We start from the raw sequence: 25107 nt of genomic DNA, 5'->3' as shown, positions 1-25107 counted from the left end.
GGGAGTTTTTAAAAAGTACCATTTGTAATACAAAAAAACCCATAGTGCCTATGAATAAATCTAAAAAAAATATATGGATAAGATTTTACAGTGCAAACTATAAAACATGGCTGAGAAGAATTAGACTTAAAAAATGGAAGTATATACTTTGTTCACACATTGGAAGACCCATTATTGTTAGTCAACTTTCCACTAATTAATCCATACATTCAATGCAATCCACATACTGGGATTATGGGTGCACACCCATAGCACTTGGCAATTTTATCTGTTTCTGCAGATAACAAGTAGTTTGCTGAGGAATGTAACATCTTATCAACGTAAGCCAGGCAGGGCTGCAGGAAAAATAATTTTTTTTTTTTTAAGAAAGCACATAAGCGTCAGCACAGTAAACCAGTTTATAGAATTATTCCCTTAATCTCATGTTCCCACCATTCACATTTGTCTGCTCCCTATCATGGACTCCAATGGGACAAGAAAAAAGTTTCTTGCATGATGACATCTAGCAATACATCTAAAAAGGGTGCATTCACTGTATATAATTTATACCTCAATAAACCTGACACTTGAAAAGTAAAAATGGAGACAAGTGTGGTGGTGCACACCTGTAAACTCACTGACTCAGAAGGCTGAGGCAGGAGCATTGTTAACTACAAGGCCAGCTTCAGAAACCTAGTGAGACCCTGTCTTAAAATAAAAAGAACTGGGGATGGATGCAGCTCAGTAGTAAAGTACTCCTGGGTTTAATTCCCAGTGCCAAAAAAACAGCAGAAAAAAAAATTACATGGTGGCACACACATGTAATCTCAGCAATTTGGAGGTTGGGGAAGGATTGTAAGTTTGAAGCCAGCCTGGGCAACTCAGTAAGACCCTATCTCAAAAAAATTTAAAATAAATACATACAAAATGTCTTTAAAAAATCTTTAAAGCATAAAAATATCAGACTTAAAAGATATCCAGTGTTATGAATCTACACTGAGATGTATATGCAAATGATATAGGTACATAATCATTTGTCACAAATTCTAGCAGCAAAATAATGGAAACACCTATGTATTGTAAGCAGTAAAATCCACTGGTCCAAGAAAATGAGACTGAGGTAAAGAATAAACATCTATGTTTTATATATATATATATATATAAAACATAGATGTTTTGTACCAAAAATTGAACCCAGGGGCATTTAACATTTAACCACTGAGCCACATCCCCAGTCCCTTTCTTATTTTGTGGCAGGATCTTGCTAAGTTACTGATGGTCTTGCTATACTGCTGAGGCTGGCATCAAACTTGATATCCTCCTACCTCAGCCTCTTGAGTTGCTGGGATTCCAGGCATGCATTATTGTGTCCACCCTATTGGGTTGGCAAGGATGCCAAGACCATTCAATGCAGAACAGTCTCTTCAACAGTGTTGGGACAAATGGCTAACTATATACAAAAGAATGAAGTTGGATCCTTAGGAGGCTAGCCTGGGAGGAAGGAGATAGGGGAAAAAAAGAATAAGAAACTGGGAAGAATCTCATGAAAATAGGGAGACCAATGGAAGAAGGGATGGGGGGGGAGGGCATGGGGAAGTATTGGGGAATGAAATTACCTGAAGTACCTTGTACAAATTTGCCACAATGAGGTCTATATGTATCTAATTATAACTAATTAAAATAACAATAGAAGAGATCAGAAGAACAGAGCAAGCAGAACTGGGAAGGAAAATAGGGAAAGGGAAAATACTGAGGAATGAGATGGTTCAAACTGTTATGTGCATGCACAAATATGACATAACGAATCCCATTATTATGTGTAATTACAATGCACCAATAAAAAAGGAAAAAAATTGAATACACTTAAAAATAAGGGAGACATTTGCACTAAAAAAAAAAAAAAAAAAAAACAAGAAATGAAGTTGGATCCCTACCTCACTCCAAATACAATGTGAACTCAAAATGGATCAATTATCTAAATACAAATGCTAAAATGATAATACTATTAAAAATGAACATAACAACTTAGATTTGGCAGTGGATTCTGAGATTTAATAACAAAAGCACAAGGAACAAAAGTAAAGTGGACTTCATACAAATAGAAAACCTGTGCAGCAACAGACATTAACAAGAATGTGAAAAGACTGCCTATCAAATAGAAGAAATAGTTGCAAATCACATATAACAAGGATTTCATGTCCAGAATATAAAAAGAACTCTTAACTCAATAAAAAGACAAACCAACTTAATTTAAAAATGAGAAATGAACTTGAATACATAATTCTCCAAAGAAAATACAAAAATGACCAATACATGGAAAGGTATTCAAGATCACTGGGTATTAAGGAAATACAAATCAAAATCACAACAGTAAGGCGTGTATGTGAGGGTAGGGGAAGCATATGACTGTAATTCCAGCTACTTGGGAAGCTGAGGAAGGATTTCAAGTTGAAGGCTAGCCTGGGCAACTTAGTGAGACCTTCTCTCAAAATAAAAATTTTAAAAAAATTTAAAAAGGGCTGTGGCTGTGGCTCAGCGGTGGAACGCTTGCCTAGTGCATGTGAGGTGCTGGGTTTGATCATCAGCACCACATAAAACTTACATATAAGAGGTTGTGAGGAGAATGGGAAAATAAACAAGGAGAGAAATGAATTACAGTAGATGGGGTAGAGAGAGAAGAAGGGAGGGGAGGGGAGGGGGGATAGTAGGGGATAGGAAAGGTAGCAGAATACAACAATTACTAATAGGGCATTATGTAAAATTGTGGATGTGTAACCGACGTGATTCTGCAATCTGCATTTGGGGTAAAATTGGGGGTTCATAACCCACTTCAATCTAATGTATGAAATATGTCAAGAGCTTTGTAATGTTGTGAACAACCAATAAAAAAATAAATAAATAAATAAACAAACAAAATAAAGGTATTGTGTCCAACTACAGCTAAAAATTAAAAAAAAAAAAATTAAAAGGACTGGGGATAGTGCTTGCCTAGCATGCACTAGGCTCTGAGTTCAATACCCTGCCCGCCCCATAAAATAAAGCACAGAAATACTACCTCGAACTACTACAGTGGCCGTTAAAAATAGGAACCTTCACACAATGCTGGTGAAAATGTAAATTGTATGAATGTAAAAATGTTCACAGCCACTGTGAACAAGTTTGATTTCCTCAAAAAGCTAAATGTATCATTACCACATCACCCAACAATTCTATTCCCATTTATAGACCCAAAAGAATTGAAAAATGCGGATTCATGAACAGCCTCAGCAGCCATTCTTACAACAGCCAGAGGGGGAACAATCTGAATGTGTATCAACAGATGAATAAATTGTGGTAGATACATACATTGGATTATGACACAGCCATAAAAAGCAATTGTAGTGTACTGATATACACTACAACTTGAATGAACCTTGAAAACATTAAGTGAAAGAAAGACGACACAAAATATTTTTGTATATGAAGTGTCTAGAATGGAAAAATCCAGAGACAGAAATCGAATTAGTAGTTGCCAAGGGAAAGTAAGAATGGGGAATGATCCCTACTCCCATGGATTGGTGTGTTCTGCTAGAGCTATTAAGTTTTTGAAAACTAGAGAGGTGGTGACTATACAGCTTTGTGAAAACACCAAATGCCACTGAATTGTACACTTTTAAAACACTTGCTTGGGGCTGGGGCTCAGTGGCAGGGCACTCGCTTAGCACATGAGAGGCATTGGGTTCGATCCTCAGCACCACATTAAAAAAATAAAGGTTTCATGTCCATCTATAACTTAAAAAGTAATAATCTCAGCAATTCAGGGGGTGGCAGCAGGAGGATTAAGAGTTCAAAGCCAGCCTCAGCAATTTAGCTAGACTCCCTCTCAAAATAAAACATAAAAAGGGACTGGGGATGTGGCTCAGTGGTTAAGTGAGGTTGAATTCCCGGTACCCCTCCCCACAAAAAAAAAAAAAAAAAAAAAAAAAAAAAATTAAGAAAAAAATAAAAAAAAAAAAAGAAAGAAAGAAAGGGAAAAATTCCATGGGCTGGAGGTATAGCTCAGTGGTAGATTGCTTACTTACCACTGGTGAGGCCCTGGGTTCCATTCCCAGCACCTCAAAAAACAAACCAAAAATAAATAAATAAATAGAATAAAGAAAGATAAAACTCATGATATTCTCAGGGTTGGGCAAAACACTTCAGAATCAAATAAAGATTCAGAAAGCACAAACTATGAAGAATTAATATATTTAAAATTTAGAAAACCAATAAGACATATCAGAGGAAAAAGACAATCTGAAGTGTGGAACTAGTTATTTATAATGCATGTTGCCCCCTCCCCCACCAATAATTATAGTACTCAGAATAAAGTACAAATTTTTAAAATGCCCAATAGAACAATGAACAAAGGATATAAAACATGCAACAAAGGCAGTGACATATGAAAAGATGCTTATCCTTGCTGGTTAAGAAAATGCAAATTAAACCACAGATGCACTTGTTTTATAACCATCAAACTGGCAAAATTCCCAAATCTGACAACTGTTGACAAAGATGTGGTTCACAGGGATTCTTTGTTGTTTTCTGTAGTGCTAGAGATTGAACCCAGGGTGTTGTGCATGCTAGGCAGGTGCTCTACCATTGAGCTATGCCTCCAGCCCACACAGGGACTCTTGTATACTGCTACTGGGAATTTAAATTGGCACAATCTTCGAAGTGCCATTTTGCATTGATGTTCCATGTAGATTATGACTTAACACTTCTACTTCTTTAAAATTCTTGTACAGGAGTGTAAGTAGGCTCAAGTAAGACGTTTATAAAGGTAGAAACTTGGGAAAAGACCCTAACTGTCTAACAGCAGAATGATTACACTGTGATATATGTATCTATATGGTAGCGAGTACCATTTTAAATGCAAAGCTACATGAATCTATTCATTAAAAACAATGTAGATCAGAACAAAAATCATACAACTGCATAAAATTTTATCTAAAATTTTAAAACATTCTGTAAAACCACACTGTCTACTTTTTCTGGCAACTTACATTTGTGATAAACACCATATAGGATGATAAGCATCAAAATTAGGAAAGTGATTATCTTTGGAAGAAATGGGACTAGTAATAGGAGAAAGTACACAGAGCTCAAACTCTTTCATTTATGTTTTACTTAGATAAGACCAGAAGCAAAATGGGCAAACTGCAAATGTGACCAATGTGGCTGGTACCTAAGCACTTACATTATGCTCTATTCTTTTCTACATGCTCAAATTATGAGATATTTGAAAGTTAGGGGGGAAAAAAACACCAGAAAAATTTGCAAAATAATAACTATTTCTTCTTACTTACAGGCTTATAATTTTATTTATTCTTATCACCTATGTGCATCGCTTTTTTCTTTCTTTTGTCACCAGGGTGTAAACCCAGGGGCACTTAACCACTGCACCACATCCCCAGTCCTTTTTTATTTTCTTGCAACAGGGTCTCACTAAGTTGCTTAGGGCCTCACTAAATCGCTGAGGCTGGCCTCGAACTTGTGATCCTGCTGCCTCAGCCTCCTAAGTTGCGGGGATTACAGGCATACACCACTATACCCAGCTCGTATACTGCTTTTATAGTGAGGGGGAAAAAAATCAATGTAAGTTATATATTTTAAAACTCACCTGATAAAGGCAGTCTGTCTGCTAACTGTGTATTAGAGTCCACTTTTTCATATTTGACACTTGCCTCTGAGTCAGTTGGAGTTGGACAAGGGACTAATTGCTTGTTAAGAAGTACTGGAACTAATGCCATGTGATTAAATACTTGCTAATGGAAATGTGAACAGAAGTCAAGTTTTCGTTTTAAAACTGGGCAGGCACACCTGCACTCTTCATTCCCTGAAAGGTTTGAAATAGGAAATGTGATACCAGCAAGGCAGCTTCTAACCATGCATATGGAAACAACACTGTCCCTTAGGATGGAGAGCAACAATAGAAAAGCAATTTGAGGCTGTAAACCACTTCCTGAACCAGGAGCACACCAGTCCAGCAGCATTTGCTTCATTTGTCCTGTGTATGAAAGCAAACAATCTTATACGAACTCCTTTTAGTCTCTATGGCCCCAAATTGTCCAATGTCTTAATTACAAGAAAGACCTCTTAAGGGCAGTACCTTCCATCTCTTTCTGCTGAAGATAACCATTTAAGAACAAAGAAAACTAAAAGGCAATCTAAACACATTAAAAATCAGCTACTGAAGCCAGGTGTGGTGGCACACACCTGTAATCCCAGCAACTCAGGAGGCTAAAGGGGAAGGATTCCAAGTTCAAAGCCAGCCTCAGCAATTTAGCAAGGCCCTAATCAACTCAGTGACACCCTGTCTCTAAATAAAATACAAAACAGGGCTGGGGTTGTGGCTCAGTGGTAGAGTGCTTGCATGTGTGACACACTGGGTTCAATTCTCAGCATCACATAAAAAAAAAATAAATAAATAAATACACACACACATAAATAAAAGACTAGCAGTAAACTGGGAGAAAATACAGAAATAGATACAAACTATATATTCATGTGTGTGTGTATACACACACACACACACACACACACATCCCCACCTCTTTTATATAACAGGGTCTCAATGAGTTGCTTAGGGCCTTACAAAATTACTGAGGGTGGCTTTGAACTCGAGATTCTCCTGCCTCAGCCTCCCAAGTTGCTGGGATTACAGGCATATACCATTGCACCAAGCCCAAACTATATATTTTTTAAAGCCAATAAATCATATCAAAATTTACAAAGTTGGAAATTGGATAAAGGATTCAAAGGCAATTTTTAGGAAAGGGAATCCAAATCCAAATCCCAAAGTGATAACTAGTAGTCTTGTTACTATTTATCAGGCAAAAACAGATTATAGTGAAACTTCATTTTCATCTAACAAGCTGACCGAAACTTGTCTTGATAACATCAAGTGTTAATATTTTATTTAGGGAAAAGAAGTATTTTCACATACTACGGTGGGAGTGGTTTTCAGCCATCCTGAGAGACAATTTAATGTTGTCTATTAAAATTAAAAATGAGGGCTGGGGATGTGGCTCAAGCGGTAGCGCGCTCGCCTGGCATGCGTGCGGCCCGGGTTCGATCCTCAGCACCACATACCAACAAAGATGTTGTGTCCGCCGAGAACTAAAAAATAAATATTAAAAATTAAAAAAAAAAATTAAAAATGAATAAAACTTATGATTTGGCCATCTACTTATCAGTATCTGTTTTTGAAAAACTCATGCAGATTTGCAGAGACATATAATTGAAATATCACTTGTAATAATACCAAACCCAGAGGTTACCTAAATGTTCAATAACAACAACAAAAAGACAAAAGAATAACAGAATAACACACAGATTAACAGAATACAACAGACCAATACAGATTGAGCATCATTAATCCAAAAAGACAAATGCTTTTTGAAAATAATATGAGGGCTGGGGATGTGGCTCAAGCGGTAGCACACTCGCCTGGCACGCGTGCGGCCCGGGTTCGATCCTCAGCACCACATACAAAGATGTTGAGTCCGCCGAAAACTAAAAAATAAATAAATAAATATTTTTTAAAAAAGAAAATAATATGAAACCAAAAGTGGAAAATTCTATGCCTGACCACATGTTGGACAGGTGTAATAAAATACTCAGACACACTAAAGATATTTTATACACATTTAACCTATGTGTATAAAACAAATTTCATGCTTAGAGTCCCAATCCCAAGATATTTTAATAAGTCTATGCAAATAATTTAAAATCCAAAAGAAAATCCTTAAAACTGGAAATGCTTTTGAGTCAAGCATTTAGGATATTGATACTCAACATGTACTTATTAAGAAAAGTCCTTCAAAACAACCTAGAATAAAAAAGTTGCCAAATATAGACCTTATAAAAAATATGTTCACATTTCTGCCAAAAAAAAAATCTCCAACTGGAGATATTTAAGTTAACGATTTGGGGAAAGGATAAAAATGAGTATTATATAGATATACTATTAAAGTTTAAAAAAAATCAGCATTTGCAATCCAATGTGTCCTTGGCTCTTTCCAGAAATAAACTTGTGAATTATCAATTTATCACACGTTTAACTGAGCAATCACAGAAATTTTTATTGTAGCTGAAAGCGGTAGCGCGCTCGCCTGGCATGCGTGCGGCCCGGGTTCGATCCTCAGCACCACATACAAACAAAGATATTGTGTCCGCCGAAAACTAAAAAATAAATATTAAAAATTCTCCCTGTTTCTCTCTCACCTCTCTCTTTAAAAAAAAAAAAAGTTGAATCCTAGGTAAATATATGAGATAAAAATTCAATACTTGATTCAAACCCATTTTGAAAAGTTAGTGAATGATAATGAAGATATACCCCAAGTAGATATACAGGCACACATATTTTAGGTTGCTGACATAACTGATGAACTGAGAAAAAGCTTGGGAATGAAGCAACAATGCTTTAGGTTGTAGGCTGTTACGCTCTAAGCCCAGTGAATCATTAACATTTATTATTTTGAACTGATTGCTTCTCCTTTTCCATATGAAAGTTGGTGAAAACGCCACAGCATGATTCACAAGGGGTATTGACATCAACAGCTCTCCTTTAAAAAAAGTTTAAAACCAAAAACGTTGACATGAATATGTGACAGAAGAACTGTTATGTAAAGTAACATACACTGCTCCCAAGAACAAATAATACCTAGTTTCAGGTATTCCTTTGAACTAATGTTCTGTAATCATGCACCCTGAGCAAGGGCTATTCCTCAGTAGACAATTTAAAACAGATTGTCTCCATGTATATCACAGAACACAGTCTGTTACTATAGGGAAACATTTTATAGCCTTACTTACTTACTTTCTTTTTGGTACTGGGGACTGAACCCAGTTGTGCTTAACTACTGAGCCACATCCCCAGCGCTTTTTATTTTTAGACATGGTCTAAGTTGCTTAGGGCAGTGCTAAGTTACCAAGGCTAGCTTTGAACTTGTGATCCTCCTGCACCACTGGGATTATAGGCATGTGCCACCCACCCAGCTTAGCCCAGTTACTTTCACTAAGAAAAGTCGGTACTTCCCCTCTTTGCATCAACTCTAGAAAATTTTAAATCTCTTTTAACTCAGCAAGGTAACTCACAGCAAAAACTAATCAGCCAGAAAGTCTTTTTTTCCTCAACTTGATAAGTGAAAAAATCATTTAAAACATTTATTCTTGTTCTACCCCAATGATGATACTGTACTAATGCTTCAAAGAGTAACTGTATTAATGAAACATCAACAAGTTACAGATAAACATTTTAATTGATTAAATATATTACTTTCAAGATCTTTTTTGAAATCGCACTTGTACTGTACTAATCAACAGCCAAAGGCAATAAAAAAGTTTAAAACCAAAAATGTTGACATGAATATGTGACAGAAAATCTGCTATGTAAAGTAACATACACTGCTCCCAAGAACAAAATTTTTAGAAGATACTTCATCTTAATATGTGCAAGGACAAATTTGTAATCAAAGGCTGGAAGAAATATATATTAGTGCCTGCTTTTTAAAAGTTTATTTTACATTTTAAATACAGTATTTTTCTCATTAAAAAAAAAAAAGCCAGGAAGTGCCTAACTCCATGGTTTTTATACCTATGTACATGAGAACTGTGGGACAGCCTAACAAATGCTCTGGATGTAACAGTATGGACACTGGGACTCTTGAATCAAATCTGAAAAACAAATTAAGCACTTCTTATGAGAAAATAATCCAGTTTCTGAACAAACAAAAGAGAACGAAGTTAGATACGTACAAAACTGGGTATTAAAAACAAAGAAATACAGTACAGAAAAACTCAAACAGCCTGTATGTAGTGAACTGTATTACTGCAGCTAATCAATGGAATCCCTCCTGTAAGAAGTGATTTATGACCTGAAATTTTAAAAATCTAATAACTCTTTCAGTAACAACATATAATAACAACATTAAGTGTCTATTGCCATCTTTGTCAGTTTCTGTCTATTCCACCATTCCTTATGAAAACAAGAATCTCTACATTTATCACTTATACAAATTTGAAGCAATTAATTCATATTTGTTTTCAGTAAGAAAAACAAAGATGTGCCTCTTCTCATCAATAAAGACATAATACAGATTAAAGTTAAAAAATTTAAGCATGGGCATTTCCAATTCCAATAAGTAATTTCAAATGGGAATCGTGTAGGATTTGTGCCTTAGTAACAAATGAAAAGAAAATGGACTGTATCTGGCAGTGACTTCCATATTAGTGCAATGGTACTCCCCAAATGCTGAATATTATTTAAATGACTTTATAGATTTTAATTCAGTAGGTTGCCAATTTGAGTTTACAAAATCCCTAACTGTATGTTTTGTGCAGAAAAGTTTTGAGATGTTCTATAAAGCCAAATCAAGAGAAAAACGAGTTTTGGCTTTGCTACTGGTATATGAATACCAAATGAAAAGAAAAAGCCTGAGAGTTTGCGGAGACTCACTAAGAAGGATGTTTGAAGCGTTCTATCTATGTATCCTGATACTTCAATTATCTATTGGGTTTGAATATTCTAAATTTATGATTATCTCAGAAAATAATTCTCTGTAATATAACTCTGGAACTAAACAATCTGGGTAATTCAGAATAAGATCTAATGGACACAATTTCTTTTTTTACTAAAATCTGTGAGGTCTTGAGTTTTTAAATTTTAAAAAAAGTGACCTTCAATCAAAACCAGCTGCATTTGATGCAGATTATTAACATAAGCATTTCAAATCAGAGGGTACTGTTAAGTATGGGCTTCAAAAAAAACACATGGAGTAGGCAGCAATGGACTAACCATCAGCCAGGTGGGGTCAACGGTGGGATGTTTTATTTTGAAGACTTTGAATATTTAACACGTAGCTCATGTAACTTCAGCATCCACTAGTGACTCTGCTGGTCAGCACCCAAGGGCTAGATGAATCTGAGGAATCCCTTTTAACCCCAAAGTATTAAAGCTAAAGAGTCTCAAGGAAATCCCTTATTCCCAGCAAGAGTTCACAAATCATTAGACCAAAATCAATAGGGTAAACAACGACTCCAAAGCTCCACAAATGTCAAAAGAAATTCAATGCCATCTTCTGCCAACCCTAGATTCCAGACACTGTAACATTTTTATCTAGTATAATAGACTCTGTAGTAGACTGATTTTGACCTCCACAAAGAATAGGAGTTATCAAACTTGAGGAGATAGACTCCTCTCCCTGGATACTGGTGGCTGCCAGCATACACTTCCTCATGACAGTCCCGCCGGTACACAGGCACAATTTCATCCAGTAGAGGCTTACTGGAATTCTTTTTGGCTTTCTCTTCACAAGTGATGTTTTCTGTGAGAAAGAACAGGTAGGAACAAGTCAAAGAACAGATCCAGGAAAATCGTCTTTGCATCAAGCAATTAAATTCTATCCTTTCTTTGAGATATTGCTCGTTAGGAATACTCTTGAACGATTCTACAACTTATGTGCATGTGAGCATATATTATTCATTCATTCATTCGTTCAAATACACGAGTAACCTGCTATGTACCAAGTACTGTTCTGGAACTTGGGAGCCCAGTGGTTGAACTTCGAGTAGCAATAACAACCTGCATGCTATCCTTCTGTCTTACCACTGCTCCCATTTCTGGGCCCCATTTTTACCCTTCCATATCCATTCAATTCCAAATTCCTCCCCAATAGAAGGAACCCTGCGATCTTGACTAAAGAAATGTTGCTCTGATTTAATCCTTTCCCACAATATAAGAGTCCTCCCCACTTTAAGGAGAAAGTAGTTTATGAGGACTATTACTTTCTGTATGTCCTAAATAGGAAGGGTAAAATTTCTAAAAACCATAATAAAGTGGTAGGCATTCTGAGATGCTCTACAAATTATTATTTTCAGTAGTCTTACTTAACCCAGAGATGATTCAAGTGGCAAAAAATGAGTTTTGATCATTGGTTTCTCCAGTGAAGCTCTCTGAACTGTAATGACATGAGGTTAGGAACTCACAGGAATGAGAAAATTATGCCAGCTTAAGTTTCAGTTGAGTATATTAAAATAAATGGCCTGAAGGAAAACAGATGAAGGGAATATTCCTAATAGAAGATTTGAAACTATAATGTGGCATCCTGGATTGGATCCTGGAACATTTAGGAAAGAACTAAAGATATCTGAATAGATATAGGCTTTAGATAATGGTAATATATCAATACTGGAATATAAAATAAATATACCATGGTACAAGGTAAGATGTTAACAACAGGGGAAACTGGAAGCAGAATATATAGATGATACACAGCTGCTCTTTGTGCTACCTTTGCAAATTTTCTGTAAATGTAAAACTATTCTAAAATTAAAAGTTTTATTTAAAAAAACTAGATGGAACTCATATAAAAGTAGGTGCAAATCAAATTTGCTTTACCATAAAATACCTACAATCAAACATCTTTCAAGAGCAAAGGCGAAATACAAAATTCCTCAAAATGGTGTTATACTATTGGCTATAAGGAGATTAAGGCAACAGATTGGTCCATTAATTCAAAATCCAATTTTGTTCAAATTCTGCAAAACTAAAGATTACTGGAATAGATGAACAATGCACCTTTCACCAAAACCTTGGGACCTAGAAACAGTATAAGAAAAAGGAGAATTGCCCAAAGGATGGGTAACTATCCATGCTTCCTCACAGAAAATAAATATCTACCTTTAAGACCTAACCAAACCAACCAATCACCAAATAAAAACTGGGCTCATTTTCTACTGAAATCAAGCCAAAAGAACTCTAAATGCACGTTATGAACAAGACACAGTGCAGCCTAAGGCATATGTACAAATGCAGTTCATGAGCTGAATCTTCAAATGGGGAAGTTATGCCCATTCCTAGTGAACAATTCTTGGGAGCAATAAACTCTCAATGTTGTTCTTGTTAATATAGAGGTTCTGATGGGTGATATTAATTGCAAATTATTTTATGATTAAGAATGGCACAAGGGTAGGTAATGCCATCTCCCCTGGGAGGGACATATATTAAAGCTAGAGCTAAAGATATCAAAGTCCTCACCTTTGGAAGTGATCTCTTTTTAGAAGCTCCCTACAGCAGGACAGGAGAAATGCATGACCTTAACCTTAAAACTTCTAAATAGAGCTTTTTTTTTTTTTTCCAGTGCTGGGAATTGAACCCATGTCCTCCCACATACAAAGCATGAGTTCTACTACTGAGCCACACCTTCCTCACCTCTTTTTTTTTTTTTTTCACTTTTATATATTTGTTCTTTTTGGCCAGTTGGCAATATTTATAGGCAGCATTTTACCTTGCTAGTGGTACTTAGGAATAAAGGCTGGTGAGAACAAAATGCCATGTAAGACAAAGCAGCACATGAGTCCACACTTATCAGCCCAAATATGGACCTGTGATGTAATAAAGGATTTCAAATCTGTTTCTAGGAAGAGAATCAATTTGCAAGATATACCCTAATTCTGGGGACACTAATGGTACATACAGACAATGGTACGGAAATAAAAATTCTTTGGAGCTAAAATACTGATTACTATTAAATATTAACTGTGAAACTGAATGTTAAACCTAATTTCAAGAAATGCTATGGCATACACGCTGTGTGTTTCATGACCATTACATGACCTCAGGGGCTCCAGAGTACAGCATGGTGTGGCTATATGATTAAATAATCATCTACTGGGGCTGGGGATATGGCTCAAGCGGTAGCACACTCGCCTGGCATGCGTGCGGCCCGGGTTCGATCCTCAGCACCACATACAAAAAAAAAAAAACAAAGATGTTGTGTCCGCCAAAAACTAAAAAATAAATATTAAGAAAAAAATTCTCTCTCTAAAAAATAAATAAATAAATAAATAAATCATCTACCGCTAAAGCTGACTGAACTTCATGGTCACTTCATGTCCTTCCAAGAATCTCTTTAAATTTATCCCAATATAATTCCTGTCAAACATTACCAACTCTCTTCAAGAACAAGCACTCTGTTTACAAGTCACCTAAGGTCATTTACTCCTAGAGGACTGAGACATGATGCTTTTCCATCCTGACAGTTTGAATACCCTTCTCGATCACTCCCAATCAAATCAATAAACAAATAAGCCTTTACTAGGTATGTATAAAAGCCTCCAGCTCAATTTTTTTTTTTTTTTTTTGTGGTACCTGGGATTGAACCCAGGGGTGCATAACCATTGAGCCACCTCCAGCCCTTTTCATGTTTTATTTTGAGACAGGGGTTCACTGAGTTGCTTAGAGCATTGCTAAACTGCTAAAGCTGGCTTTGATCTCATGATCCTCCTGCCTCAGCCTCCCAAACCACCGGGATTAGAGGTGTGAGACTCTGTACCCAGCTCAAGCTCAAACTTTTCTAGGTAACAAAATTAAGAAGATCATCTTCTCAAAATATAATCCACTGTATAATCTGCTTCCTACAGCAAGGTAGGTTAGATGGCCCTTAAAAACACCTGATTTTGTCTATATACTCAGATAGTTATGCTCTAGTAAATTAGTGGTTTCCAAAGGGAAGAACAATTGAAAAATTTTTTTAGATAGGATGTTCTAGAGAATTTCTGAATTCTCATTAAAAAAATTTAGAATAATGACCTAAAAACCTATTAACAAAAATATAAATTTTTACTTGCCCCTTTAAAATTTTTCAAACTGGAGGTCAGTGATGTATACCTGTAGCCCCAGCTAAATAGGAGGCTGAGCCCAGGAGTTTAAGATCAGCCTGGGCAACACAGCAAGACCACCACCTTAAAAAATAAATAATTTTTAATAATGTTCAAAGTTATCTCACATCTTTGGCTTTTCCACACACAAGGCTACAAGTAAAACAATATCTAAAAAGCAGTAAAACAGCTAACTGCCAAACAGACATTGCTGGCATTTAGAAAAACTTATGTTCAGACCCTGATCTCCTATAAGAGGATGGCATCTCTCATAGCCTCTTAGTCAAGGTACCACTAATAAAGAGATTGTTTCCTGACCATGAAGTATTAATCATGAAGCATAAGGTTGACAGATATAGGAATATGTACCATTTTTGCCAACAAACAAATGGCAGCTACTGAATATGGACCAATGGCTCTACCAACCTTCTTCCTCCTCATCATCATCGCTGGACTCGCTGACATGCACGCTGACAGCAGTGTTTGGAGAGTCTGTCCATTCAAAATACACCCCAAACCCAATGTCATAATTGTCTGTAGCAAATTCCCAAAAGAGATATGATCCTTCTTCATGGGTGGGGACTCGAACAGTGACAACTTCTCCTCGGCCCACTGTAATCACAGAATCTGCATCCTGCCGAATCTTCTCTTTAAAGTCTTTGATCTGGGGTCGGGTCCACATGGATGGAGCTGCTATTACTGGAAGAGATTCTAAAGGCAACAGGAATTACAAAAGCTAAAGAGAAAAAGGCTTTACCCTGCAGGTAGCAATATTTGCATAGAGCCACCTCCTAAGGCACTCAGGCACCTAGTACAGTATGGTATAACTTAGACCAAGGGTGGAGGGGAATATAAAAGCCTCTTCATGTAAGTCTCTCCCCAAGTTAATTATTACATTCATTTAACAAGGTCACAAATACTCAGAGGTCAACATACTACTTCAAATAACAAATGGAATCCACAATCTTGGAAGTGATTTTTTTTTAACCCTCTAATTACATAGGAGGACTTAAGAAAACTTTTGGAAACTCCTTAACTGGACCATAAATTATGACTTCAGTCATCTCTTGAAAAAAGCACTGATCTGACCCAAAATTGGAGCGGCTTTTCTGAAGGCGTTCAAAGGAATAAAAAATGTGGACAAAAATAGAACCACTGGATGGGGCTGGGGATGTGGCTCAAGCGGTAGCACGCTTGCCTGGCATGTGTGGGGCACTGGGTTCGATCCTTAGCACCACATAAAAAATAAAATAAAGATGTTGTGTTTACCAAAAACTAAAAAATAAATATTAAAAAATCCTCTCTCTCTCTCTTAAATAGAACCACTGGGGATTGAGAAAAGGTACAAAGTCTTATTACTGAGAAGTATGTATGTGCACTAGACCACTCAGCAGGTTTTCCAGAATTAGTCACTGGCATAAACTCTTGATAAGAGAAAAAGTGAGGGGAGGGTAAACCAAACACCTCAAGGTACTTTTTTTAAAAAATATTTATTTTTTTAGTTTTAAGTGGACACAATATCTTTATTTTACATTTATGTGGTGCTGAGGATCGAACTTAGTGCTTCAAGCGTGCTAGGTGAGCACTCTATCATTGAGCCACAACCCCAGCCCCTCAAGGTACCTTTTTCTAAAGCTTCTTAGGAACCACACCATCACCCCCAACCCACTGAAACACTCTTCCCTCTTACTTAACTCCTATCCTTGCTTCAGATCTGTCAGCCTAATTGTCCCTTCCTCAGGAAAGCCTCTAGCGAGGTCAAAAAGAACACTAAAATGTACCTCTTTCTCCTTCGTATCACTTATTACAGTTACAATTTACATTTTATGTATGTTGTCACACCACCTTTCTCCTAGCACTCAGAGAACCTTCAACCAATTGCTGAATGAATGAACAAGCTGCCCATGGAAAGCTAGTATAGTTTTGAAAATGCTGTTAAAAATGTTGTAATATACAGTAGCCACCCTCCAAATGGCCCTTAGTGATCCTCATCTGATTTTTCATGCACTTTCAAGGTCTCCACCTCTATACACATTAGGAGTGGCAAGTGTGGCCAACAAAATATGGTTATAGTACTGATACATCGCTTCCAAAGTCAGAGCATAAAAGACCCTGCCACTTCTGTCTTATTTTCTTTTAAATAATGTACTTTGGGAGAAGTCAGTCACTGTGCTGAGGACACTAAAGAGGCTTCCTGGGGCCAGGAACTGAGACCTCCTGCCAATAGCTAGCAACAACTTGCCAGCCATGTGTGAAAAGCATTTCTGAAACAGATTCTCTGGTCCAAGGCAAGTCTTCGCACGACAGACCTAGCCAACATCTTGACTACATACAACCTCTTGACAGACAGAGGGCCAGAACCATTCAGATGAACTGCTCCTGAATTCCTGACCCCCAGAAACTGTGCCACATAAGAACTATTTACTGTTACTTTTCTCAGTACTTTTCTTTTAGTACTGAGGTACTTCTGAACCCAGGAGTGCTTTCCCACAAAGCCACATCTTCAGTCCTTTTTATTTTTTTGAGACAGGGTCTCTCTCTCACTTATTTGCTTAGGGTCTCACTAAGCTGCCTCAAACTTGTGATCCTCTTGCCTCAGCCTCCTGAGTTGTCAGGACTGCAGGCATATGCCACACAGGCTGGCTGTTTATTGTTATTAAATACTTGACATTAACTGTCCAAAACACATTTGATTTGCTCTTCTACACTACTCTAAGGATCACCAGAAGCATCAGTTCAAACTCACAAGAGTGAAAAAGTGCTCCACTCTCAAAATATGTAATTGCTCTCAAAAGCTTAGCATGTCTTCCTCATTTTTCCTTTTCATGGGATCTGAATTTGGACACCTGAATTAGAACACATGGGTGGAGGAATGCACATGGTGAACCATACCTTTTGGTCCATTCTCCAAGGCTTCTTCTGCAGCTTCTGGCTCAAGTTCTTTTTCAGAGTTGTCAGTATGAGTTTTAGCCTGTCCATTAACTGACATCATATCACTTGGAACAGATGCATTCACTTTTGATGATATAGATAATGAAGCTCCAGCTACTACTTCCTGTTGTTTCTGTAATGCTGCCTATGAATTAAGAGAAAGTAAAGATACACTGACCAGGAAGGCTAATAAATGGAATATCTGCCCTGGAGTATATTCTCCATGCTTGTGTCCTACCAAAGCATTCTACCCCAAGAAATTACCAATAAACTTTTATCAGTTTTTATCCTATCTGTAAAGAATATTAGTTGTATAATACCAACCGATAGCTAAAAATGATAAAAATGATCATGGACAAAACACTATAACTGAGGATCACATTTCCTGATCTGAGCATCATTAGAAAAATTAACAAGGAAAAATTGAAATAGGTAGAAACAATCAACCCAAAATAAAACTATTCCAGCTAAAAATTGAAAAGAATAACTTTTTTGTGTTTGTGTGTGGTATCAGGGATTGAATACAGGGATGCTCTACCACTAAGCTATACCCCTATCCCTTATTATTTTTCTTGAGACAGAGTCTTGCTAAGGTGCCCAGGCTGGCCTCAAACTTCAATCCTCCTGCCTCAGTCTCCAGAGTTGATGGGATTACAGATGTGTGCTACTACTAGGCCTGGCTCAGTAACAGGTCTTCTTAAAATTGATTTAAAAAAATCTTATCGTAAAATTCAATTACATAAAGTTTGAATTAGGAAAATTATACCATATAGAAACTAGTGGTCACAGGAGAAAATTCACAAAAAAATTCTAACTGGTAAAATCTGATGCAAGCCCCTAATGTAACCAATAATCTATAAGGACTATTTTGACATGGATAAAACATCAGTAAATTGTATCTTCATGGAAAAACTGACATCCTTAAATTTAAAACTGTTATGTTGTAAAAATTATATTGACCTAAGAATTAAATAGGTTTATAAATGGAAGTTTAAAATAAAAATATTTTCAATGAAAACTTGGCAGTTTTCATAATTAGGATAAAAAATGTATAAAATACAAAATCAAAATGTTCTCTGAATGAAAATGGGAGAATAAGAAGTAACTTTTGCCCAGATGACAATTAAGGGACATTTCTCTTCTAAATCAAGATGGAGTAATATTACTTGGGAGATGGAGACAGGATGATGACAAGTCTGAGGCCAGTCTTTGAAACACCACAAGACCTTATTTTAAAATGAAAAATAAAAAGGGCTGGGAACGTAACTAAGTAGTAGAGCACTTGCCTAACACATGTGAGACCCTGGGTTCAATCCCCAGTACTACAAAAAATAAATTAACAACAACAATAGTGCTATTGAAATATCTATGTAATTATCTAACAACTTTGGGGAACTTTAAACTGAATTTACATAGAAAAGTGCACAGATAATAAATTATACAGCTCAATCAATCTTCATAAATCAAACATATTCATGCAACCAACACCCATATCAAGACATTATTTGCATCTTAGAATCCTTCCTGGTTCCCTTTTTCCAGATACCTTTTCCAAAGACCAACAACTATTTTGACTTACAATACTTAATTTGCTTTGTCTATTTTTAAACTTTATATAATTATATCTGTTTTTCACTCAACATTACTTCTGTTAAGGTTCAGCTATAAAGTCATAAATACTTGTAAATTGTTGTTTGCATTGCTCTAGGATAGTTCACTGTGAAAATATAAAATTTATTTACCCTTCCTACTGCTGATGAGCACTTGGGCATGTAAGTACTTTTCAAACTAAAAACCTAAGTCACAAGTAAGCATAGTGTGTTCAATGCAATTAAAATATTATATAAGTATACACAAACATATATACACACAGGTGTTGTGTATGTATGTATATATTTATATATGAGGGAACTTTATAATGCCATGGTTTAGGGATAACATTTATTTTATACACATTTCAAATAATGTTTCATTTACAAGCCAATTATTTAAAGGGACAGCAACATCTTTCTCTGTTTCTAGCACTGGTAGGCTAGTAATACACTGAGGGTTTTAATTTAAAACACCCCTTCCCAAGACCTGGATTCTCGATAATCTCCATGTTAGTCTTTCAGAAAGAGTACCAGCATCCGGAAAAAGTATATACAACCAAAACAAGTCAGTATGCTCAGAACATTGACTGCATGACAGGAAAGCAAAAATAAATAATAAACAAACAAACAAACAAATAAATAAATAAATATTTTAAGGTCCTGTGCAAATATCCCCCTTTTATGACTCTTTTATACACTCAGAAGTTTAAAAAAGCATAGAAAGATAAAGGAAAAGGGCTGGGGTTGTGGCTCCATGGTAGAGCACTTGCCTACAAGTGTGAGGCACTGGGTTCAATCCTCAGCACCAAATAAATAAATAAATAAATAAGAAAGAAAGAAAGAAAGAAAGAAAGATGTAGCAAGACACCCATTTATGTAACCATACCTGAAGGTTAACAAGTGTTCCCATCCTGTCATTTTGCTTGATGTTATATAAGGATTAATACTTTACATGGGCAAAGTTCCCTTTGTTTCTTCTCCTCATGCAAAATTTATTGGAAGGCTGAGGCAGAAGGATCTCAAGTTCAAGGCCAGCCTAGACAACTTACCAAGACTTACATCTTGTCTCAAAATAAAAAATATAAAGGGTTGGGGATGTGGTGGCTCAGTGGTAGAATACCCCAGGGTTCTCAGGGGGTGGGTGGGGTGGGTGTTTTAACTGACAACTCTTAAAAAAGAACTTGGGTAGCAATGAAACTGAAAACCTCCTTTAAGGCTCAATTCTGGCCCTATTTATCATAACTGTTCCCAAAGGCAACCAATCAATTTGATAAACTGAGTGTGATCATTCTAATCCCAATTGTGACTTTCTGTTTCCAAGACTGCCCTTGGATTTGCCTAGACTGCATTTCTCCTAATTGACAGCAACCTACAAAGAGTATAGTGTATATGAGTTATCCTACTAAAAACTATCTCAATGTCTATCCAAGAAGCAGAAAAAGGGAAGCAATATGCTAAAGCAGAAACAGGCTATAGAAGACAGAAAAACATTCCTCAAAAACATTGTCTATTATCTTGAGCTCTGGTTTAGTATCTTTTTCCTCCTCTTATGGATTATTCAAAACAGGGGTGGGGGTGCAGTTTTTTAGATAACATACATCTTCAAGGAATATAAAAACAGCCTGTCAAAACAACAAAAATGGGCTGGGATTGTGGCTCAGCGGTAGAGCACTCGCCTAGCTCGGGCGAGACCAGGGTTCGATCCTCAGCACCACATAAAAATAGAGGCATTGTGTGGTGTCCATCTAAAAAATAAATATTAAAATTTTAAAAAAATTACCTCATGTAATAAGAAATGCCACATACCTATAATCTAACGCTTTTCTTCATTCAGTTTTTTTGACAGGTGGTAAGTACTTTATTAGTGAAAATTAAATACACTAACACAGTTAAGTTTAAGGAAGCATTTTATGCCTCTGCAAAGGTAAAAGATCACCATCTTCCATACACACAAAATAACTATTTTCTCACTTTATTTCTCTTATAGCCCTGAGAGGTTGGTAGAATAGGAAACTTGATTCTGTATTCTATTTTTATAGAATAGGATAAAAGGCAGAAAATCAGAGCAGTAATAACATGTCTGAAAACAAGATGAAGACAAAGCCAGGATAAGAATCCAAGTGTTACCAGACACCCCCTAGGCCCACGTTCTTTTACCTAAACCACTTTCCTCCGTGTTAAAACAAAATACTTAGGGGTAGGGAGTTGGAGGAAGTACACAAATGTGTTGTCATGAGCACTACCGTGGATTTAATATAGCTATACAGATCCCGCCTATGGCCCTAAGGGAATCCTCTTTCTGGAAGTTTCTGGCCTCTGGCAGTGCTCTTCTTGAAGGATGTCCTTGAATTAAGGCTAGCTACCAGGTTCTTATGGTTTCAGGACAACTATTAGGGTCTACACCAGATTCATTTTAATAACACTTGATCCATACAACTCCCAAATACCCTTATGACATTATAATAGTGGTCTCATCATTTGTTGCTTCAAAATCATTTATTTTCTCTCATAACTGCCAGTGCAATGCTGAAGTCTGACTAAAAGATCACCTAAAAGTTATTTTATACCTTAGAGGCTAACTAATGCAAAAAATTCATTGGTATCTGTTAAAAAAAAAAAAAGAAATTTGGTTCCAATGAAATTAAATATCTTCTCTAAGGCTGAATTCTGGGGTTGTCTATCATACCTGTTGCTGTGCAAGCTGGACTTGATACAACTGCTGCATATACTGCTGATAGTGTTGCTCCTGCAACTGGCGGATGAGAATTTGCTGTTGTTCGTAGTTCCCTGGATACTGTTGGGCTGCATACTGCTGGAACTGCACGGCAGTCTGGGAGTTTAAAGCTGCCATTATCTGCTGCCTAAAAACATTAAAAAATATAGACTAGTCTGACTACAGGAGATTTTGTTCATGACAAAAATAAAAATGTCATTATTATTTATTTTTTAGTTCATAACTCTTAAAAGTGACTAAGCTAGTAATGTATATCAATCACCAAATATCCCAGCCCCAGAAGAAATATTTAAGAAAATAAATCTGGCCTCTCATTTTTCACCTAAGATTTTTCATGGCAAATTTGGGATGGAGAAGTATATCATCACCATCACCATCACCATAATTATACTAACATTTACTGTGCCCTTACTATGTGCCACGTAGTGTTCAAAGCACTTAGATGTACTAATCCATTTAGTTCTCATAACAACCCTAGGAGAATATTAGGTAACTTGACTGAGATTCTATTGCAGGTAGATGCCAGAGCCAGGATTCAAATCCAGACAGTCTGGCTCCAGGGACTATACTAATTCACCATTATGCTGTAATTTAATGGACTATCACTTAGGCAGAGATGCTGGATATGACTTCTCTACCTAAAAACATGACAAATAATAGTACAAAGGCAGAAGAATAGTTGAAAGATGTTATTTACCCCTGACAAGGATAAATTTAAAAATCTGAGGGTCTGTAGCATTTAATTTAAAGCTGCCTTTATTAAAGGAAAAACACTAATAATAGTACCAGGGCATACTTGGTCTATAGATACCAACTTCTATAAACTCTTACAATTCTATTTTCTTTCATAGAGAAACCACATGCTTTATAATTAGGTTATGTGATCATTTAACAGAATACCTTAAAGCCATTCATTGAGAAACAGATAAACAGGGGATGGGGTTGTGGCTCAGTGGTATAGCGCTTGCCTAGCACTGGGTTCAATCTTCAGGTCACAAAAAAATAAATAAAGATATTGTGTCCATCTACAACTTAAAAAAAAGAAGAAGAAGAAGAAGAGAGAAAGAAAGAAACAGATAACAAAACAAAAATCTCATAGAATCCTAAATAGAACATAACACTGGCCAACCTAGGGCACTCTACCCCATCCCCCAAAAGAGCAGCATTTAATCTCTCTCCAAAGTAGAATGAGGCCCTGGATCAGTCTGAGACTAGCACTAAAGTTTTTTCTGACAAACTACCTGGTAATAATAGGGAGAAAGTAATGGACCCTTATGTTATCTGGTTTGACCTATATACCATGCCAGCCCTGGAACCTTAGGCCTTCTCCCACAGTGTTTAACATGTACTAATCACTTCCTTCTTGTACTTACATCTCCCTTTTGAAGAAAGATTCCTTCTGAGATAATTGCCCTCACAGCTGTTACTGAATACGAAATAGTTTCAGCCTCCAAGTCATGTAATAGTAACTAGGGGTGGACCCCAGATACATACAGTGGATCAACTAGTGTCTGTCCTCAGAATTTTTACTGGGTATCACAGATTACAGTCAGTCTATTAGATAACAGGGAAAAATTAATCACAAAAATCCAAGTCGGGATAACCTTGCATATGCCAGAGCAGAGTGACACTTTGCATGTATCAAGAAGAATGAAACAGAGACACAAGCTGAGAAGTAGACAAGAGGTCATGTGGATCCAGAGATGAACAGAGCAACCAGGCAACCTCAAGTTCCTACGTCTAGTCTCTGGGTTTTGCAAGCTAATAACAAATCCTTCCAATATATTCTCTGATAAAAAAGATCACTGGTAAAAATGAAAAATAGCTAGTATTAGTCACACAAATTGCAGAATTATTCTAAGACACACAATGGTAAAAACTCAGGTAACAACAGTATGGTAGCCCATTTTTCATTTTTAAATATAAGCTATACAACAAGCTTACTTTTGCTGCTCTAACCGAAGCCTTTCTTCTTCTATTCGCCTCCTTTCTTCTTCCTCCCGTCTAAGCCTTTCCTCTTCTTCTCGCCTACGTTTTTCTTCCTCTTTTTGTAGACGCTCTCTTTCTTCCTCTTCACGGCGCCTTCGCTCCTCCTCCTCCTTCCTAAAAGACCAGAGAGAATGAACCCCACATAATGAGTCTTGCTTAAAAATCAATGAAATTTAATCTCCCAGTAAAAATTGACACAACCTACCTATCTACCCATCCTTTAATCCATTTTTGGAGTAATAATTGAACCCAGATGTGCTCTCTCATTGAGTTACATCCCTAGCCCTTTTTATTCTGATATAGGTCCCATCTAACCTGGCCTTAAACTTGAGGATCCTCCTGCTTCAATCTCCCAAATCACTGGGATTACAGGCACATACCACCCAAACCGAGTGAAACAATCTCTTTAGAGAATGATGTAACAATCCCCATCAAAATATAAATCACATACACTTCGCTAGTAGAATCTTACATTATGAAGTGAATCTAACAATATACAAGATCACATCAAGAATAATTATTGCTGCCAGGTATGGTGGCGCATGCCTATAATCCCAGAGATTCAGGAGACACAAAAGGATCATAAATTCAAGGACAGCCTTAACAACTTAGTAAGACCCTGTATCAAAATTAAAACTTAGAACAGGATGGGGATATAACTCAGTGGTAAAACACCTTTGGGTTCAATCCCCAGTACTGTGGAGGGTGAGAGGGGAGATTAGAAAGAGAGGTGTCCATCAATAAGGTACTACTTAAATGATGACATATCTATATCCTGAAGGATCCCCTTTGATATATACTATTAGTACTAAACGCTTTTCCTTCATAATTCTTGCTGTAGTTGTAATGAAACTTGTATGACAAATTTAGCAATACTTCTGATTTACCCATTAAAATATATATATTCCACAAGGATGAGGATGTAGCCCAGTGGTAGAGTTCTTGCCTAGCACATACAAAGCTCTGAATTTAGCTTCCAGTACAAAAATATACATGCTCCATAAGGACAAAGACTACCTATCTTATACCACTACATCCTTGGGGCTCAGCACAATGCTGGAAAGCACTCAACAAACTCATACATACCATGTGTGAGGCCCTGGGTTCAATCCTCAGCACTACAAAAAACAAACATATATCTCTGAAATCTACCCAAAATGTTAACATGAATAAATAACTTTTGACAATACTTAAGAGATA

General features: G+C 36.6%; 1 protein-coding gene across 1 annotated transcript in view; it reads right to left on the bottom strand.

Moving 5' to 3' along the window:
- Positions 1-8421: 8421 nt before the first annotated feature.
- Positions 8422-25107, bottom strand: part of ACBD3 (acyl-CoA binding domain containing 3) — a 40037-nt gene continuing 23351 nt past the window's right edge. Inside the window, exons 4-8 of the mRNA XM_081297227.1 lie at positions 23863-24021; positions 21871-22045; positions 17554-17737; positions 15088-15372; positions 8422-11327 (exon numbers count right to left, since the gene is read on the bottom strand). Of these exons, the coding sequence (XP_081153353.1) occupies positions 11116-11327; positions 15088-15372; positions 17554-17737; positions 21871-22045; positions 23863-24021 (1015 nt within the window). The 3' untranslated portion in view covers positions 8422-11115. The remainder of the gene's footprint in view (positions 11328-15087; positions 15373-17553; positions 17738-21870; positions 22046-23862; positions 24022-25107) is intronic.

Source organism: Spermophilus citellus (assembly GCF_964194105.1).
Source record: "Spermophilus citellus genome assembly, chromosome: 6".
NCBI lineage: Eukaryota > Metazoa > Chordata > Mammalia > Rodentia > Sciuridae > Spermophilus > Spermophilus citellus.
Note: the sequence above shows the minus strand (reverse complement) of the source record. Positions and strands in the feature narration are given on the sequence as shown.